A 19,839-nucleotide genomic window follows, 5' to 3' on the forward strand; every position below is an offset into this window, starting at 1 on the left:
GGACTCACAAAAAGGATGGAATCTGGTGGAATTCTGGTGAGTGGGGTTTCTGAGAACATACACGTTGTAACACTGCGCATCACAGAGTTGACAATAGATTTGAGTCACAGTAGTATCACCCATTGGCTTCTGTTATCTTTGCTTGGTGTGCCTGTGTGTGCCACTTGTAGTGAACATCAATGTTTAGCACCCTAGTTATCTTTGAGGTGAATGGATAGTGATCTCCATCCAATGCACAGCAGAGCAGATAGCAGATAGTGTGGTGACACACAGCCCAGCCCAACTGATGTAAGGGACAAAAAGGCCAGCAAAAGGTCACAGGTGATTAGAAAGCCAAGAGCTCTGTTGACATCACCTCTGGCATCATTTGCTACTTTATCACATCTTTTCATTTTCTCGATGTGTAGCCTATTGTTGCCCCTAAAGGTCTCCGGTCTTATCTCTAGGTGTGACGGAGAGTGGAGGTGAGTTGAGCTCCTTCTCTGAGATGCTGAGGCCTATATAAGGTGGGAGCTGTCCAGAAAGAAAACACAAAGCAAACACCTCAAGAATCCTTTTAGACACTTAGAGCATTCTTTGACTCTTACCATGTGGAAGGCAGCACTCTTGACCTTTGGCTTGTTGGTGGCACTAGTAAGCAGGGTACAGTCGACTGACGGTCATCCCTCTTTCTATGGGGTGAAACTGTGTGGAAGAGAGTTCATACGAGCTGTCATCTTTACCTGCGGTGGTTCTCGCTGGAGGAGAAGCATAGGAGACTCAGGTAAGAGTGTGTATGAGACTATGGATACTTTTGTATGATGTACCATGTTTTCCTGGAGTCAAACAGTAATATTAAGAGATTTTCCCTTGCTTTTTGTAATTTCTTATGGGAGTAGAAGCCTTTGACCCATGGAACATGAATCCCATCCCTCAACTTTCCGGTAAGCAGGATCCTGCAGAGGCCCAAACGTGGAGAGATCAGACATTGAATGAAGAATCTGTGGCTGCTGGATTCGGCCGCTCGGCTCGCTCACCAATCTCAGAGGAGGTGCTGGAGGCTCTACGGAGTACAGACAGGAAAGGACGGGATGTAGTGGTTGGACTGTCCAATGCCTGCTGCAAGTGGGGCTGTAGCAAGAGTGAAATCAGCTCCCTGTGCTGAACCTTGTTTCCTTAACATGTGTCTTGTCCTGTCACTAATGCAGAGCTCTATTCTATACTATGTGATTCCTTTATTTGTTCACACGTAGAATTCTTAAAACTCTATGTCCTATCCATCACCATCCATGTGTTGACAGCTGATACAGGAATGTAAATATGTACTCAAGATGTGTTTTCTGTGATTATCACATGTTGACAACTATGTTTAATAAAGCTTTATGTAGTTGGTATGAAAGTCTCTGTTCCTCTTGTGAAAGATACTAAAATGATATTTCATGCGGCTGGAGCACTTCCACTTTTCTAAAGCCCTGTTTCAGAAAAACAATTTTGTCAAGGATTTCGAAATGAAAGGAAGTGATGGTGACTATGAACACAGAATGTCCTCATATTCCCTGAATGAGAGCTGCTTTCAATGATTTTACCAGAGTAAGACGCTACATGATTATTTACTCACTGATTTACAAAGCACTGTGGTGGTGTAGTGAATAGTATTCATCAAAAAGCCATTGAAATATATATAAGAGAGTGTACCCACTTTCTCCTTGGTTATCTATCCATCTACCTGGTAGTACACCAACCTCATCAACTACCACTACACCACTGAGTACAATGGACCAGCCACATACTGTCTCTGTGAAGCCTATACTGTTGGACTTTGGTTGTTTATCAGTGTGTTCATGGGAATTAGCTCACCTTCCTATCAGAGATTAATCATCACAGTCTAGTTGAGACATACTGTAATTAAAACTGATTGCAGTATGTTGTATGTTGCTGTTAGCTGGCACTGGTGGTGTTCATGTTAGTGTGTCCACGCCCTGTAGCAGTTCATGCAATTCACTTATACAGTAAAAGGCTGTAGAAATTTGAAGCTGACACCATCTGGTGGTCAGATATGAAACATGACACAAACATAACACATAACATGTCTGTTCACAGAATTTAAATATGTGCTGCATTTTGATTATTTGATTTAAGACAATGGCGAACACTGATACTATATGCAGGCTGTCTCAGATACTGTAACGCAAACCAAAAAGTTGCTTACATCTCCACACGTTTACCTCGCCAGACAGTTTGTCCAGTACGGAAGCCGAACATGATCAAACCGATCACCCGGCTTGATTGCAAGGCATGCAATCTCTGTCACATACCAGCTAGCATATCAACCGCACCGATCCACAGAGATCAGAAGTTTGTATTTAGTCACACGAATAGCAGTCATATTGTATTTAATGTTCGCCGCTACAGCGTAACTGCATTGTTGTCTATAGAAATATAGATCTACCACATCGGAGTGACCAGGTAAAATCCTTCGCGGTACTTTCAAGATGATGCTAGCTAGCACGCTACTAGTAGCTGCTGGGGGGTTGATATGCGACTGATCTGTTTTGAGGAATAATGCGCTTCATTTGCGCCGTCTTTGTTGCTTTGGTTATTAACACTGCTTTGACATTGCTACGTGGCATCCTGATAATTAACGTAAGATAGCGTTTAGCAGCTGTGTTTGTGTGAATGTGGTACGTGTGAAGTCACAGAGCGATGCTAAGCTAGCTTGCTAGCTGAATGAGCCAGACGTTTGCGTCTGTGCCGTCTGGGCCTCATGTGGAAAAGGTTGTTTGGCTCGCGACTGATAGTTGGTGTGGCTGCTTATCAATGCAACTGTTACTTACTAAGCAATTAGCGACCGCTTTGTGGTACTTTGCGGTTTCATGAAGCCAGAAACGGAAAATGTCTGTAAACATGAGCGCTGTCACGGCAGTGCTAACTTACACAGTGGACAATTATTCACACTGAGTGTAGTATTTTTATTAAAAGTAAGATGGTGAGGTTAACGGCTAACGAATGTGTTTCACAGTGTTTTGTTATAAATAACGACAGCCAGCGCGTGCTGCTTGTTCTTTATTCGTTACTGCGTAGCTAACGTTACTTCTACGTGACTTGAGTAGTAACGTACGCAGTGCTGGGGTCACAGGTGGGGCCAGCTGGCTGTGAGAAGTATGTGCGATGCATGCTTCAGAGACAGGTAATGTGTGTGTTTGTTTCCTGTAGGATGGAGTGGCAGCCAGATGAACAGGGTCTGCAGCAAGTGCTTCAGCTACTCAAGGACTCCCAGTCCCCAGACACAGCAACGCAGAGAGCTGTGCAAGAAGTATCCTTATGTCTGTGTGTACGTGATCGTGAGGGTGAGAGAACGAGGTGTGAGATTTAGCTTTAGCTTGTGGGTGAAAATGAAACCTGATTGGGTGTGTTGTCATGCACGGCTCGCATCAAGTGAACTGATGAGACTGATTGTGATTGTATGCCTGTCCATGCTGCCCAAATGTCAAACAGACACACACGGTATGCGAGGATGTGTAAGCTTTTGCTACATGTGCACGGATGATTAAACTCCTTTACAGAGCCTGTAGAAACTGGAGCAGTTAAACCAGTTTCCAGATTTCAACAACTATCTCATCTTTGTCCTCACAAGCCTCAAATCCGAGGGTATGTATATGCACGTAAACATGAAGATTCTAACAGTAGAACAGAGGTTTCATTTACCGAATAACCTCGCTTGTCCCCTGCAAACATTTCTGTATCGAACCTCCTCTTTCCCGTTCTTAAAAATGTTCTTTATGCTCTTCCTCTCCGCTGCCTTCCCTCTCAAGACGAGCCCACTCGCTCTTTGAGCGGTCTGATACTGAAGAACAATGTTAAGGCTCACTACCAGAACTTCCCTCCCAACGTGGCTGACTTCATCAAACGAGAATGTCTCAACAACATCGGAGACCCTTCACCGCTCATCAGAGCTACGATCGGTGGGTGTTTGTGTGAGAAAGAGAAGATGGAGAAAGAGAAAGCCAGTGTTGGCTGCATTTCCTAGCCAGTGTGAGTCAGACTACTATGTAGGTGGCTGGATTTTTGCAGGTAATGTGGCTATGTGGGAGCGAGGGCTGCATTTTTAAGATGTTTTGAATGACTGAATGCGACAGTGAGTTATCAGTAACTTATTCTAAAGCCTGATCTATTCTTGCATAACTCTTGTTTAATAATCTGTCATAAAGGCATCCTGATCACAACCATAGCCTCTAAAGGGGAGCTGCAGACCTGGCCGGAACTCTTGCCTCAGCTCTGTAATCTGCTCAACTCAGAGGACTATAACACCTGCGAGGTCAGACTCACCTGCCCGCACACACTAATGGCTTTGCAATGTTAATGCGTTAATCAGATTTATATCTGTTACCTTTGTTTGTAGCATTTTTGCTTCATGGATTTTTTTTCCACCTTTTAGGGTTCTTTCGGAGCGTTGCAGAAGATCTGTGAGGACTCCTCAGAGTTGCTGGATAGTGATGCTCTGAACAGACCCCTCAACATCATGATCCCAAAATTCCTACAGTTTTTCAAGCACTGCAGCCCCAAGATCAGGTCAGTGGAATGTCAGTTTTTTGCTTCCTGACTTTGTCTACTGGAATTGTGTCTCTGTGGCTCAGACTTTCCACTTTGTCTTCCTGCGAGAATCATCATTATAGATCCCACTTGTTTGTCTCTTTCACAGGTCCCATGCTATAGCGTGTGTGAACCAGTTCATCATTGGTCGAGCTCAGGCTCTGATGGATAACATTGACACCTTCATTGAGGTGAGCGCTACAGGATTATGTCTTGGTTTAACCTTCATTGTTTGCAAACTTCAGTTACTCTCCTTTAGCTCCTTTCAGAGATGGATTATCTAACAATGGATCTGTCTGTGAAAGGTACACTTTGCAGGAATTGTCACTTACACAACATCCAAACTTGGCCCCTCCTTCCTACATTGATTGTATGTATACTGCAAGCTACCCCACCATCGTAGGAACATTTGTCGTAACAGAAAAGCCAGTACTTTTGTAGGCTAACTAAGCTGACCGCCAGAACCTACCTGTCCGACAGAAAACAGGCCAACTCTGCATCAGTCCTCATCACTGTCCCCTTCTTAAATGCTTGCCAACCAGATTCCCCCTTGCTTTGTCCCCTTAAAGTATTGCCCTGCTATATTTGCGGGGTTTTTTTGGCGCTGTGTGTATGATTTTTGTAACTTCTTGGATGTGTGCTGTGTTGACCTGTTTGCTATAATAAAGTCCTGACTTCACCTGCGTACTTTTATTAGCTGGACAATACACACCACTGCCCAAAGGTGGGAGCCCCTAAACATGTCAAACACAGCAAAATAAGAAGACTGCAACAAGCTTCTAGTGGGTCATAAGTGATGACTGAGAGAGATGACTTTTGTATGAGTCTATACATTGTTTTGTAGGAAAATCCTGCATAGTATACCTTTAACTAACTACAAATTGACTGTAAGTATTATGACAGACCATTTTCTGAAGCATACCATGTGCTTTGATACTGATTTTCATACCCTTCAGGCTGTCCCTGGTTATGTGTTTTACTTTCAAACTCAGGTCTTTGTTTTTATAAGTTCCATTATTATTAACTTTATGCAAATGTATCCATGATAGTCCTGTCATGGATAAAGCTGCAGCGTTTATGTGATATTTGGCATCTGCCACTTGAGATGAGGCAATGCAGGAATTTGTCTGTAATGTAAGAAAATGAGATATTGTTTACTGTAACCTGCTGCTGAACTGTTACTTTATCTCATTGATGTGCTAAAGGAAATCAGTCTTCTTATTTTGGATATAACTCCAGCCATCTTTACAAATGTACTGTAGCTCCTGCAGTGCGTGATGGAGGTGCAGCATATAAAGCATCACTTTATAGTTTCATCCAAATAAAATGGACACCCATTTTATTTGTATTGACCAGCTAGATTTCATATCATTAATGTCCGTGACGACACAGTGGCATGTGGGGCGAGACCCTGAAACCCTGTTCTGGTCCTTTTAAGTCACAGATTCAAGTGCATGTTTGAACGATGCCTCTGTTCACTTGCATTTCCCACATTTCTCTGTCTTCCCCCACATTTGTTGGCCTGGCCTGCTCATCGCTCCCTTCTCTCTGTGCCACCCATCCCCTTTCTCTCCTCGTCTCTTTCATATTCAGAGTCTTTTTGCACTGGCGGGTGATGAGGACAGTGAAGTGCGCAAGAACGTCTGCAGGGCTTTGGTCATGCTGCTGGAAGTCCGCATTGACCGCCTCATCCCACACATGCACAGCATCATCCAGGTGAGGATGGGACTTCATCTCACACACTACTTTGAGCAGAGAACATGCCCCCCCCCCCCCCCCAATCACCTCTTGTTATCTGTCACCAGTACATGCTGCAGCGGACCCAGGACCCAGATGAGAACGTGGCTCTGGAGGCCTGCGAGTTCTGGCTGACTTTGGCTGAACAGCCCATCTGCAAAGAGGCCCTGTCTGGCCACTTGGTCCAGTAAGTGCTCACATGCAAACTGTTCATTGGACGGGGTTAAGTTAATGACAAGGAAGTGAAGAGTTGTATGAATTTCATCTGAGTAGTAATGTGGATGTCTCTTTTTTCCAGACTGATTCCTATCCTGGTGAATGGGATGAAATACTCTGAGATTGATATTATTCTTCTAAAGGTGAGCCACCTCTTGATAAATCAAATGTTCCCAGCTTCTCACATTTCTTGTCGTCTCTTCCTTTTTTCTTTTAATTTTTTTTTTTTTTTTTTTTTTTTTTTTTTAAACCAGTGTCCATTCTGCATTCACCTTTCTCTCTGTTGTCCTCCAGGGCGATGTTGAAGAGGATGAGGCAGTTCCAGACAGCGAGCAAGACATCAAGCCTCGCTTCCACAAGTCCCGCACCGTCACCCTGCAGCATGAAGGAGGGGAGGGCGAGGAGGGGGAGGACATTGATGAAGACGAAGACGACGATGACGATACGCTGTCTGACTGGAACCTACGTAAGCTACAGGACTGACATGAAGCTTTAGTGATCGTCACAGTTTCTGCTCTTAAAGGGCATTCAATGACATTTGACATTTTTTTTGGAGCAAAGGCTTAATGTTTAAAGATTATATTAGCTAATGATGCTTCCCTCCTTCAGGGAAGTGTTCGGCCGCGGCTCTGGACGTTCTTGCCAATGTGTTTCGTGAGGAGCTGCTGCCTCATCTCCTGCCCCTGCTCAAAGGACTGCTTTTCCACCCTGACTGGGTCATCAAGGAGTCTGGCATCCTCGTGCTGGGAGCCATCGCTGAGGGTACGACATGGCACAGACTTGCTATTGAAATATATATATAAGTCAAATAGGTTTACTTTTCACTGTTTAGATTAAGTTGAGATTTTCCACTGACAGTAACTATGGAGAGACATTAAATGAAAGATTTATTGGACAATAAGTGTAATATCTTCTTTTGATACTTGATACTCTTTTGATGAAGAACAGACCTTCTCTCATTTTTACAACAGTGTTGAAGAAAAAGCTTTATAGTTGCTGGTTGTTGGATTTTGTTTCCTTTGGACAGAGCCAGGCTAGCTGTTTGCCCCAGTTTCCAGTCTTAATACTAAGCTAAGCTCACCAGCTGCTGGTTGTAGCTTCATGTTTCACATGCAGACATGAGATTGGTATCCATCTGCTCATCTAACTCTTGACAGGAAAGCGAATAAACACATTTTCCAAAATGTTGCACTTTTGCTTTTAAGATGTAAAAAAACATTTTCTTCTTCCAGGCTGTATGCAAGGCATGGTACCGTACTTGCCTGAGCTCATCCCCCACCTCATCCAGTGTTTGTGCGACAAAAAGGCCCTGGTGCGCTCTATCGCCTGCTGGACACTCAGCCGTTATGCCCACTGGGTGGTCAGCCAGCCTCCTGACGCTCACCTCAAACCCCTCATGACTGAGTTGCTCAAACGCATTCTGGATGGCAATAAGAGGGTACAGGAAGCAGCATGCAGGTACAGTTTTTCTTTCACACTCCTGTATTTTCACTTTTAGCTCATCCGTCCATCTAACCCATCTCGTCTCTCCTACAGTGCGTTTGCCACCCTGGAGGAGGAGGCGTGTACAGAGCTGGTGCCTTACCTGAGCTTCATCCTGGACACGCTGGTTTTTGCTTTTGGGAAGTACCAACACAAGAACTTGCTCATCCTCTACGATGCTATAGGAACACTGGCGGACTCTGTGGGGCACCATCTCAACCAGCCTGTGAGCACAAAATGCACAGATTTACATGGCCTTGTTTTGTGTGTGACGTGTTAAAATGAGTGGTAAATGAACACATGAATGACAGGCCACAACCACACGCTTTTGTTTTCAGGAGTACATACAGAAACTGATGCCTCCGCTGATAGCCAAGTGGAATGAGCTGAAGGATGAAGACAAAGATCTTTTCCCTCTGCTTGAGTGTCTGTCGTCTGTTGCCACGGCGCTGCAGAGCGGCTTCCTCCCCTATTGCGAGCCCGTCTATCAGCGCTGTGTCACCCTGGTTCAGAAGACACTGGCTCAGGCCATGGTGAGCCACACACACTCACTCCCATAAACACAGACTTGACAGAGGCAGTTTATATTTTTGCTGCTTTACATAAATAACACTTTCATCCCGTAGTCCCACTTCTAATCTTTTCTCCACATTCTCTTCTGTTTGTGTTTCAGATGTACAGTCAGCAGCCAGACCAATATGAAGCACCCGACAAGGACTTCATGATCGTGGCTTTGGATCTTTTAAGTGGCTTAGCTGAGGGACTGGGGGGCCACGTGGACACACTTGTGGCCCGCAGTAACATCATGACGCTGCTTTTCCAGTGCATGCAGGTGAGGAGAGCCAGTGTCTGTGTCTAATTTTAACATCAGTTATTTTTTCCAATTTTGTTGAATCAGGCCCTTATTGCACTCGGTACATTGCGTTCATTTAGCAGACGCTTTTTGTCCAAAGTGACTCACAATAAGTGCATTCAAACTCCAAAATAAAAATAAGAGCTGAATGTTCTCAAAAATTGAAAGTGACTGCGTCATGACTTTAATGTCCACAGGAAAAACATTTCAGAAGCAGACTATCTGTTCTTCAGCAGCCACATTTATGATACAGTTTGGAGATGTGGTAACAGATGCTTTTTGGCGATAATTCAAACAACCTTTTGTTGTTTCTAACCTTTTCTGTGATCACTCATTTTAAACGTCAATATATCCAATCTCACAGCACAGCTTTATTATATCTGACAATGTCGAGATTGAAAAATAATGATTTTACCTGCAGCTCAGCAGCTTGATAATGACCACTGTTCAATATATTATTTATGAGCTGTGATCAAATTTAATTCCTGTATTCTTATCAGACAACAGAAGCGGAAAGATTTACTGTATGTTAACAAGAACAACTCCATTGTGAATTTGGCTGTCACTTACTACAACCATGAAAAACAAAAAGAAAGAAAGAAAGAAAGAAATAGATAAAAATACATCATTAAAAATGAATCATAAGAACCAGTTCATGTGTCTGATCCATTGGAATTGTATGCCTCTAAACTTATCAGTGCCTGTCATCGGTGTCGGCATGTTCTTCTGACACTTGCACAAACAGTGAAGTCAAACTCAAGCGTCTACGCTGCTGAAAACTTGTTAACAAGATGGAGTGATGGAAGAGAGGAAGAAACAGTCCAAAGCGTGGCTTCATTTCAAAAAGGAAGATAACAGTGCTGTGTGTGTGTGTGTGTATATATATATCACACCATGTCACTTCCTTCGTCAGTGGCCTTGGAGCCAAAACATGTGCATACGTTGGCTGTAAAAATCCAACAGTTGACTACCAGATCTTGTATAGTGGAAAAATTAATACATTTGAATATTTTGAAATATGAAGGCCAAGTCATTATCCTGTGGGTTTGGTGCCCCTGAACATTTCTTGTATGTGGTTAATGGTGTGTGTTCACATTTCTCTTCGTCTCTCTGTCTCTTTTGTCCCAGGATACGATGCCTGAAGTAAGACAGAGTTCGTTTGCTCTACTGGGCGACTTGACCAAGGCTTGCTTCCCTCATGTCAAACCGTGTATTGGTAATTATCTCACTCCCTCTCTTATACACATTAACACATACAGTGCATACATAATGTTCCATCATCCTCTTTTTTTTTTTTTTTTTTTTTTTTTTAATTTGTTTGTGACGCTAACGTTCCTTTTTTTTGTGTGTGCGTGTCGTGCAGCTGAATTCATGCCAATCCTCGGGACAAATCTGAACCCTGAGTTCATCTCTGTCTGCAACAATGCTACCTGGGCCATAGGAGAGATCTGTATGCAGATGGGTGAGTGGGAGCAAATCTATTCTTACTCGATGCAGCTAAGTGCTTGTGCAGTTGAACATGAGACGATTAGAGGAAGTGTATCGATGTGTGTTTGTGTCTATTAGGAGTGGAGATGCAGCCGTACATCGCCATGGTTCTGAACCAGCTGGTTGAGATTATTAATCGACCCAACACCCCCAAGACCCTGCTGGAGAACACTGGTACATGGATACACAGACATTTTTAATACTTTTATTTTATAGTTAGGACTGACAGTGCAGTTAATGTCATTATACCACGCGCTCGCTATTCTAACAGTAGTCCTGACTCTTCTCTCTCCTCCTCTAGCAATCACCATTGGTCGGCTGGGCTATGTGTGTCCTCAGGAGGTCGCGCCCATGCTGCCACAGTTCATTCGACCCTGGTGAGTGAATGTTAAATCTCTTGTTCTGCATCTTTCATTCTAAATACTTTGTGGTGTAATTGTAATTCACAGCATGTGCACATACACACTCAGCATGGCAGTCGCCATATATCACACACTCAGCAGACACGTGCTCTCTCCCTGTTGTCCTCTGTGGTCTCACCACATTCTCTCTTCTCTTCCGTTTTTCCATTCTGCACATAATTATATTAACTTATCCGCACTTGCAGGACACATTTCTGGCAGTTTTTTTTTTCCCATCAGACAATGCACATTCATATTTGTTCTTACTTACTCTCATTTTCCCTCCTTGCTCTTTTGTGCGATCACATTATGATGCACGTTGCATTACAAGGGCTGCGGTATTGACATTCTTTAAATGAATTCTTGAAATGATTAGATTCAGCAAGCAGCGAGAATGAAACCCTGTGAGTTTTCTCAAGCTAAGAAAAAGACAAATGTCCTCCCACGCAGTAAAATGACGAGACACTGGCTGTTTTAGTTTGTGCTCACTTGTTTTCATTTCAGAAATGATCTCACAGACAAGATGAGAGAAATGGATTCTTTGTAGTGACAGCTTTCAGTTTTGTGGCTGCTGATTGTTGATAATTGCATACTCCAGGTGTACGTCTCTGCGAAACATCCGAGACAACGAGGAGAAAGACTCTGCCTTCCGTGGGATTTGCATGATGATCGGCGTGAACCCAGGAGGTGTGGTGCAGGTGAGATATTGTACACAGTCTGTATTTGACTGGCAGCTGTTTTAGGGCTTGATGTTGAAACCTTCCTCACCTCTTCCTCTGTGCTTGTTTAGGACTTCATCTTCTTCTGTGACGCAGTGGCCTCCTGGGTGAATCCTAAAGACGATTTGAGAGACATGTTCTACAAGGTGAGCGACTCACTGGGTGTGTTGATCAGATCAGGAGGTAGAAAGAAGATTCAGGTCATATCCAGGCGAAAGTTCTTGTTTTGCCATAACCAGGAAAGCTGATTTTAATTCACCATGACATCATCAAACCCCCACTCCCCCACCGCTGCGTGAGTCACTGTGATGTGAGAGACCTCAGGCGAAGCAGAGTGTATTCATCTCAGCAACAAGAACACTGCTCTTATTCTGCAGAAAAATGAACAGACTCCCCCTCAGGAGCTCGCCACATAAAGGCCAAAATGCTCTTCCTGTGAATTTTCTGCAAAATCCACAAATGCATGTTTTTACTTTAATCAGGAATGTCTGTGATGCTCCTATGATATTTCTTTGGAACATTTAACCACAGTTTCGACCGCACGTAGTGACCCGAGTTAACCTTGTGATCAAGCCTGTTCTGCATCACTACCATTACACAGTTCGGTCTGAACTGACAGTGACTTTGACCTAATAACAAAAATGTACTGTACACACTTGCTCTTCCCCCGCTGCTCTGTGATGAGGCCGGCCCTGGCATGGTTGGAACAACTTGGCAGCTGTTTGGCTGCTTCTTGACACCATCAGCATTTTGAAACAACACTTTTTTTTTTTTTTTTTGCAACAACATGCTGTGACTGTGTGACTGCCAATCTAACAATAGGTACACTGGGAAAATATGTATGATGCATAGCAAATTCACTGACTTGCAGTCCATGGCTGGATTAACCTGTCAGGTGGTCCAGGGCAAACACTGTCAGATGGGGCCCTGAATGACCCCCACCTCTGGCTCTGTGTGCTTTGTGTACCTATTCCTGGCAAGTAAGGTGCACACAGAAGCCTGTGCAGCACAGCTTCATTATAATTCCAGACACCCACCAGTGCTCCTGTGCCTGCATAGATTATTGCAGTTTCATCTAACTCTGATTTATTAAAGCTGCACAAATCAATGTTTTTTATAAATAATGGGTAAATAACTTGAGTTAGAGGGTCCGCCTGACAGGGAGAGATAATATGTCAGTGTTTTTTAAAAGATTTATAAATGCTGCTTTACAGAGTGTGTGCCATGGTGTGCAATATAAACTAAAATGACTGAGGTCTCGATATTGAGACAGACACTGTCTACATAACAGGGCTACAAACATAGCTATTAATATATAGATGATATATTTCAGTAGTTGAAATTTAATAACAAAGTTGCAAGTAGTCAAATAAACAAACAACAACTGATTCGCAGTAAACTTTGGGGCTATTAGAGGATCCTGGGGCCCTGGTGCTTGTGCCCACTTTGCCCAGTTGGTAATTCAGCCTTGTTGCAATCAATCAAACATTCAAACGCAGGACTCTGTTGCTTTTACGAGGCCTGCCCCCCTAGAGAACCAGGGCTTGTTTTCTGTTGTATTGGTACCACCAAGAGGAACGCTGACATGACATAAGCTGACTATCAAAGATTCTTATATTTCACTTTGACCAGCCGAAAAGGCGTTACATTTCCCCCATCACATTTATGCTCATCAAAGCCTGGACTTCACTGTCGGTTCATCCGTTAGGAGCTGTTGTTTGTGTTTCATGTTGCCTGTTGTTTACACAGCTAGCTGTTTTTTAAAGATAGGGGTCGCTAGTGCTGCATTGGCTCCTGCGTTCAGCTAATCAATGTACACCTGCGTCACTCAGGGTTCATCTTGCTCTGGGAGAGTACTTAGTCTGAAATAGGAGCTAAAACGTCCCTCAAAATGGCATTCTAAGAACTTCGATTGTTCCTAGATCTTGAGGTGAGGACACAGTAAAAAGGGGAATTCTTTGTAGGGTTGGGCACTGTTCACATTTGAACCAATACCGGTACCTGGAATTCGGTACTGATACCCAACGGTCCCTTTTTTTCTGTACTTTACTTTGACTGTAATAACAAAAATGTGATTCTAGGATACTACAAAAAGTACAATGCAAGAAAAAGAAATAAGACTAGATGCTGAAATTAACATGTTAGATCAGTGCTGCAGCAACCATTCTGGCTCGTTGGGAAGCCGGCAGAGCAGCTTACTGGCTTCACTGTGCTTCTCCCTCCTGTCTGAAGTTGAATCTGTAGGCTCGGCAAAGCTCTGACCTTAGAGCTTCATGACTGGCTTCCAGGCTTCGTGGCACTTCCGCCTTTTGCCTTAGCCCACGGTTCTCACTCAGATGTGCTCTCAGGTACCGATATTCGGCACAGATGGATTTAAAGTGAATTGGTTCTTGGTAGTACCAACGTAATTTGGTCGGTACTCTTAAAAGTACAGAGTTGGGTGTTCTTAGGACTATGATAAAGGTCCTGAGGTCCCGGTCTGAATATGCCTGTAGTTAAAAGAAGAACTTCAAATCAAATCAAATCCTGGCCCTGCCTGTGAGAGTGTATGGTCTTGAGGATGTGCCTGAAATGAATCCCCCACATTCTGTCCGTTTCCAGATCCTGCACGGTTTTAAGGAGCAGGTTGGGGAGGAGAACTGGCAGCAGTTTTCGGAGCAGTTTCCCCCACTGCTGAAGGAGAGACTGGCAGCCTGCTACGGCGTTTAGATTCTCTACACCCACCCAACAGGTAACCCCACACACATCATCATTTAAACTCCAAGGTATCCAAATGTCCATCTTGAAATTAACGTCATTGTGTCCGCTCTCCCTTTTATCTGTCCTCCCAGGTGAGCCAGCAGGAGGAGGGTGAATGGGAAACTCATCCATCTGTGTATTGCACTGCCCTGATCTGGGGGGAGGGAGAGGGACGCTATTGGCCGCTCCCCCTGACGGACGGCCCCCACGCCCTATGTGTTTGTCCATAGAGGGAGGGTGGGCGGGTGGGAGGGTGGGACAGAGGGACACCTCTAGATTAACTAGGCAGGGACCCGACACAGAAAAACTAACTGGTAGGGACAGATAGAGAGGGACAGAGAGAAGGACATGGAGGAGAGACAGAGGGGATAGACAAGTTGGGACGGAGGGAGACCAGCAAGAGAGAAAGTTCAGGGAAAGAGAGGGAGGGATATCAGTAACAAAGCAGGGAAAAGAGCCACAGAAAGGTCTGTTACTGGGAGGACAGGGACAGTAGAGATTTTTAACGGGATTCTTAAACTCATGATAGCTTGACCGACAGAGACAGACCAACACAGACTCACACACATACACTTGCACACGCTGCACACGCAGTACATGGAACTGACTGTGGGCGGCACTATTATTTAGACTTTTTTGAGACCTACTACATGTAGTTAGGGACAGACAGACAGGGGTCTAAACTCTGTTCATTTTCTGGGTGATACTCTTTCTTTTCCGGGGGAATAGGATTCAATACGAATTACTTCATCTGTAGTCACTGAATTCTACTTAGCTGTAAGATAATCTTGCTATCCGCATCTGTGTTTCCTATCCTTTTTCTTTCATTTCGAACCAGAGTGCTGCTTCACAGAGCTATCCATCTATCAGACATATTCCTGTCACATTTTCTACCTGATCAAAACAGAGAGAGAAATAAGAGCAAGTGTCTTTCCTCGTGGCTTCACAGAAACCATTCCTCTAGGAGGGGAGGATTAGGGCTAACACATTTGTTTTCTCACCGGAGGGGAGAAAATCGTAGAAAGAAAAAAAAATCACATCCTTAGTTGTCCTCTTTGAGGTTTTGTGTGTGTGTGTGTGTGTGTGTGTGTGTGTGTGTGTGTGTGTGTGTGTGTGTGTGTGTGTGTGTGTGTGTGTGTAAATGTGTGCGTGTGTGTGCATGTGCAGTTTATAAATCCTCACTTTGGCATTCTGTGTTAACAGTGTGTGAAATATGTATTGTTTTTGATATGGTACCGAGCTAAAACTTGACTCCCACCGCAATGTCCTTGGCACCTGTTAACTGTGACCAAGTGTTTGTGTTTGTGTGTGTGTATGTGTATGTGTGTGTTGCGAAAGAGTGAGCGTGTGTATATGTTTATGTCTACATTCGTACTGATATCCATTTGATGCCATATTGATATCTTAAGTAAAACAGTGATTGGCAATGTCATTGTGATCTTTATAATGTTTTAAAAATGGTCCATATTCTTTTTTTTTTTGTTTTGTTTTTTTTTTGTTTTGCTGCTACTGATAATTTTTGTTTCTATAGTGGACTTAAATTCGCACAATAACGCAAAAATATTTGAATTAATGCTATTTTCAGTGACTGTTGTTTTTGCACTTTTTTATTTTATTTTACTTTTTTCTTTTTTTTTTGTATGGACTTTTTTTTTTTTTAACCTCACCCATATGATATGTCTTGACCCTAATGTCAGTGTTTGTCATACTGTGTTGCACTGTGAAATTAAGTGTCTTTGACTGGCAAAAATATTCCAATACTAAATGGCAAATAAAAACAACTTTGTGAAACTGGGACTAATCCGCACTTTTACAATGACTAACTTTGCCATATTGCTGAGGTGTGTGTGTACGTGTGTGAGATCCCGCATGTGTGTGTGAGATCCTGCATGAGTAGGTGCGCATGAGAACCCTTTATATTTTTTGGCGTATGAGCATGTGATAGCTAGATGGCGTTCATATGATGTGTGCACAGTAAAGGGGTGCAAACCAAGTGTTGTTTGGAAGGGTGTGTAGCCTGCCCCCTCAGCCTACTTTGTGTGCATGCTTTGTGTCTGCGTTTTCACTGCGTGTGTGTGCGCGAATGTTTGTATGTGTGTGTTGACGTATATTTTGGAGTAATATGATTGCCCTTTACACACCAACACACCACCTCAATTCACGAGAGGAGAGCACAATATACTTCAAAAAGAGAAGAGCTAGGACACTGCCAAAGAGCAATAGCCACTGAAATTTAAAGAACAAAGTAGATAAGCGCTGCTATTTCAATATTCAATACGTGCGTAATGATATAAAAGTACAGGCAATGAAGGGCTTTTCAAATTAATCACGGAATAAGATTTTGCCAGCAAAATTGACTACAGGGATCTCTATTTTTTTCATTGACATTCTGTGTTTTCCAGCGTGCAGACATTTGGAAACAGTCAGACGTTGGCACTTGATTTGACCTCGACTGTGACCACTGAGATAATCAAATCAATCATTAATCACTTCAAACACAAGACAATCTGAACCCCAGTCTAGTTCTATTTCCACAGTCTCCTAGTTCGAAGCTTGTACGAGAAAAATGTATTTGGTTGCTCGTTAATTTCAGTGTTTGTTGTTTTTAATTATTTGTGTAACTGATGCTTTTAGTTTCACAGACAGTGTTTGTATCTGACGGATCAGTGTACATTATTCTTTGGATGATACTGTGGTCGCCTGCTTCAGTGACAGATTTATGAATGCAACCAGTTTGAAGGAGAGGAGTGGTGTGACAGCTTTTTGAATACGTGCAAGACGATGGGAACAACGGAGGCATGAAAGGAGATGAAGGAGGAGTGATTATTTTTTTTCTAAGTTCTGTTTATATAATAATGAGCATGATAGTGTTGCAGTTTGGCTGACAGACTTTGGTACCTTTTGTTTTCCTGTGGGCTACTTTCGCCAGTCATGTTCCCTTTTTTTGAAGGTGGGAATGGAAATAAAATGCTTTCTTTTATATGATTTATAGTTTATGTGTGTAAAATCTCTGGATTTTTGAAATAAATCATGTCGTGCATGCTGAAGGCCGGATGATAGCGTTGCAAGTCTGGAGTTTTTTTTGTGAGAAAAAGCAATTTTGTGCAATTTTGAGCAAGGCCTCAGTTAAAGGAACAGTGTGTTAGTGGCACCTAGTGGTGAGGACTGCAGATTGCAACCAGCTGAAACTTCTCCGCTATGCCAAGCGTCAACTCCCAGTTAGGATTCCTTTAGTGATCATTGTTCAGGAGGTTTTTCCAGGAGCCAAATTATTTGCAGAGGTCTCTTCCTCTCAAAAAGGTGGACCCTGTGATTAAAACTGATAAAACGTCTGAATGAAGCCGTTTCATGTCACAAATAAGTGTTTCTCTGATGCCGCTGGCACATTGCAGACAGGTTGCTAGCCCAGCACCCGCCAATATGGGCTCATCTTTCTTCTCTGATAACTTAAGTTTCAAGGCACCATTGTTTAGAAGTAATCTGATCGGATGTCAGATATCAGACAACTCTTGAAAATGGGTTGTTCAAAAAGAAAAATGTGATCACATAATCCATTCTTCGTTTTGCTCTGGACTAAACCTTAAGCATGTGTTATTCGAAACTCTTTGGTAAGATCAGGAAACTTCTGTTCCAAAAAAACACGATTATCACGATTATTTAACTGTTACATCAATAAAGTAGATAGCAGATTATCCATAAAATTATAAAAAAGGATGCTGTCCCCAAAAAATAATCCCCTAAATGGCTTTCAAAACCAAACATTTTTTTAAAGTTATAACCTCAAAGATCTCTGTTTTCTACTCTTTGGCAGCACCTATGGCGATAAGTGGTAACTGCAGTGTGTTTATTGGCAGGCTGTCCAGTCCCACATAGAGGCGTGGTTATCCGGATTTGGTAATCTTGAGAAGTTTGTATCTGGATCACTGTGCTCTAATCTCATGTTAATTTAAAAATCTACTACAACAGTAAGATGTATTGACTGATCCTGGATAGCAAAACATGGGATTTCCAAAACTTATTTTGATCCAGATTTTTGATACACAAATAAAATAAAAATCTCCACGAGGAACCAACTTTACTCCAAACAGACACACATTACACGTATTTGATATTCCAGTGGTTTCCACTCTGTACTGAGTGGAGTTTTGTGTGTGTGAGATGAGACACTGAAACTCTCCACAGATGCTCAGCAGCAACTGAATCATCACCTCCATGTACATGCATACTGCATGATGTAACTTTGTGTTTTCTCCCTAAAACCTGAGCTGCCACTTGCAGCAGTTCCAGTTATGGGATATTACTGGAAATATGCTTGAGTCCAGAATGTGGTTAAAGGACAAGGACCGCACACAGACTTGTTTGTTTCATCAGTCTCTTTCTCTTTATTTTAACAGCACAATGCTGTACTACAGATGCCTCCATGTAACGAGCCAAGCAAAATGCTGATTGCAAACGCTTTTTGTACTTTTCCAAACATTTTCAATCATAAAGCATCCTAAAGGACAATCACATCATTGCTGATTAAGTCATCATCTGCACCACCTACACTGCCGTCTGTGTCTGCTTCACATATTATGGCACCATCTTGTGGTCAAATTGAAATAAGATCAAATCCAAATACATCAGTCCAGCTAAAAGATAAACCAAAACTCAAAGTCCAATATAATTTCAAAACGAATTGTATAAAAAAAAAATAAAGACAATTAGTTTAACTTCTAAGGATCTGTGTCCAGGGTATGCCCCCATTGTTACAATGGCTGCCCTCCCTCTGGCAAAAATAATTGAAGGCTGATATTACTGTCTTTAAGAGGCTGTGGCACACTCACTTTAAGCTAGCATGAAGATAGTGGTATCTTGTCAAACTAGGCAACCTAAGGCATCCATTAGTACAAACCCTGTGAGCATAGCTTGTCAGGAAGGGTGCTAAATAAAACTCCAAATTTAGGCTAAATTTTGGTGAGGGGACAAACAGCATGGCCATTTTCAAAGGGGTCCCTTGAACTCTCTCCTCAAGATGTTTGAATGAAAATGGGTCCTATGGGTACCCACAGGTCTCCCCTAAACTTAAGATGACTTGTTCTCAGTAAATGTTTTGTTCCTTACAATCAATGTGCTCCTTCAAATTAAAAATTAAAGTATAGTTGTCTTGTTAAGTAAAACAGCAACCAGCCTATTTGAAGAACCATGAATCATCTAAACATATATAGGTATATAACATTAAAACAGGATTGTTGTGGAACTCAAAATTTTAACTGTACTGGTATTAGTCTATGTACAACAGATAATTAGTAATATTAACCGTAAAATAAGAAACCAAGTTATATCAGTATGTAATTCCCTAACTCTCTATATAGTTTTTAACTAGCCTGTATACTTCAACGGCATAATAGAATCCCTGAAATGTACTTATGCCCTTTGGTTTTGGTGTGCCACCCCAAGATTTTCACTGATTGTCACTCCATCTGGCACTTCTGTGAAAAAAAGGAAAGCAGTGATATATGCTTAAAAAAACCATTGGCACAGGTTTTTATCATTGGAGACAGCTCTGGATGAGTAAAGAAATGATGTTTGATTTTTAACGTTTCTTTTACTTAAAGGTCCTGTGTGTAGGATTCATCAACCTCTGTTGGCAGTA

General features: G+C 42.6%; 2 protein-coding genes across 2 annotated transcripts; both read left to right on the top strand.

The window, feature by feature from the left end:
- Positions 1-460: 460 nt before the first annotated feature.
- rln3b (relaxin 3b) lies at positions 461-1,341 on the top strand. Its single transcript, XM_049571607.1, has 2 exons — positions 461-763; positions 879-1,341. Exons 1-2 carry the CDS (start codon positions 589-591, stop codon positions 1,142-1,144), a joined length of 441 nt encoding a protein of 146 aa, XP_049427564.1. The 5' UTR covers positions 461-588; the 3' UTR covers positions 1,145-1,341.
- Positions 1,342-2,228: 887 nt separating this feature from the next.
- On the top strand, positions 2,229-15,995 carry LOC125885923 (transportin-2). Its single transcript, XM_049571760.1, has 24 exons — positions 2,229-2,445; positions 3,193-3,292; positions 3,552-3,627; positions 3,792-3,941; positions 4,188-4,294; positions 4,415-4,548; positions 4,679-4,760; positions 6,163-6,285; positions 6,375-6,493; positions 6,605-6,665; positions 6,817-6,988; positions 7,132-7,284; positions 7,755-7,980; positions 8,059-8,230; positions 8,343-8,537; positions 8,678-8,836; positions 9,986-10,073; positions 10,221-10,319; positions 10,424-10,519; positions 10,647-10,722; positions 11,345-11,444; positions 11,537-11,611; positions 14,067-14,196; positions 14,297-15,995. The coding sequence occupies exons 2-23, from the start codon at positions 3,194-3,196 to the stop codon at positions 14,172-14,174; spliced, it is 2,670 nt and encodes an 889-aa protein (XP_049427717.1). The 5' UTR covers positions 2,229-2,445; position 3,193; the 3' UTR covers positions 14,175-14,196; positions 14,297-15,995.
- The last annotated feature ends 3,844 nt before the right edge of the window (positions 15,996-19,839 follow it).

This window comes from Epinephelus fuscoguttatus, linkage group LG3 (assembly GCF_011397635.1).
Source record: "Epinephelus fuscoguttatus linkage group LG3, E.fuscoguttatus.final_Chr_v1".
In the NCBI taxonomy this organism is placed as follows: Eukaryota; Metazoa; Chordata; class Actinopteri; order Perciformes; family Serranidae; genus Epinephelus; species Epinephelus fuscoguttatus.

Excerpts from the sequence above, each read along its gene's own strand:
- rln3b (XM_049571607.1), top strand. The coding sequence starts at position 589 with ATGTGGAAGGCAGCACTCTTGACCTTTGGCTTGTTGGTGGCACTAGTA. Across the intron at positions 764-878 it reads GAGAAGCATAGGAGACTCAG|AAGCCTTTGACCCATGGAAC; the intron begins GTAAGAGTGTGT and ends TTATGGGAGTAG.
- LOC125885923 (XM_049571760.1), top strand. The coding sequence starts at position 3,194 with ATGGAGTGGCAGCCAGATGAACAGGGTCTGCAGCAAGTGCTTCAGCTA. Across the intron at positions 3,628-3,791 it reads CACAAGCCTCAAATCCGAGG|ACGAGCCCACTCGCTCTTTG; the intron begins GTATGTATATGC and ends TTCCCTCTCAAG. Across the intron at positions 4,295-4,414 it reads AGGACTATAACACCTGCGAG|GGTTCTTTCGGAGCGTTGCA; the intron begins GTCAGACTCACC and ends TCCACCTTTTAG.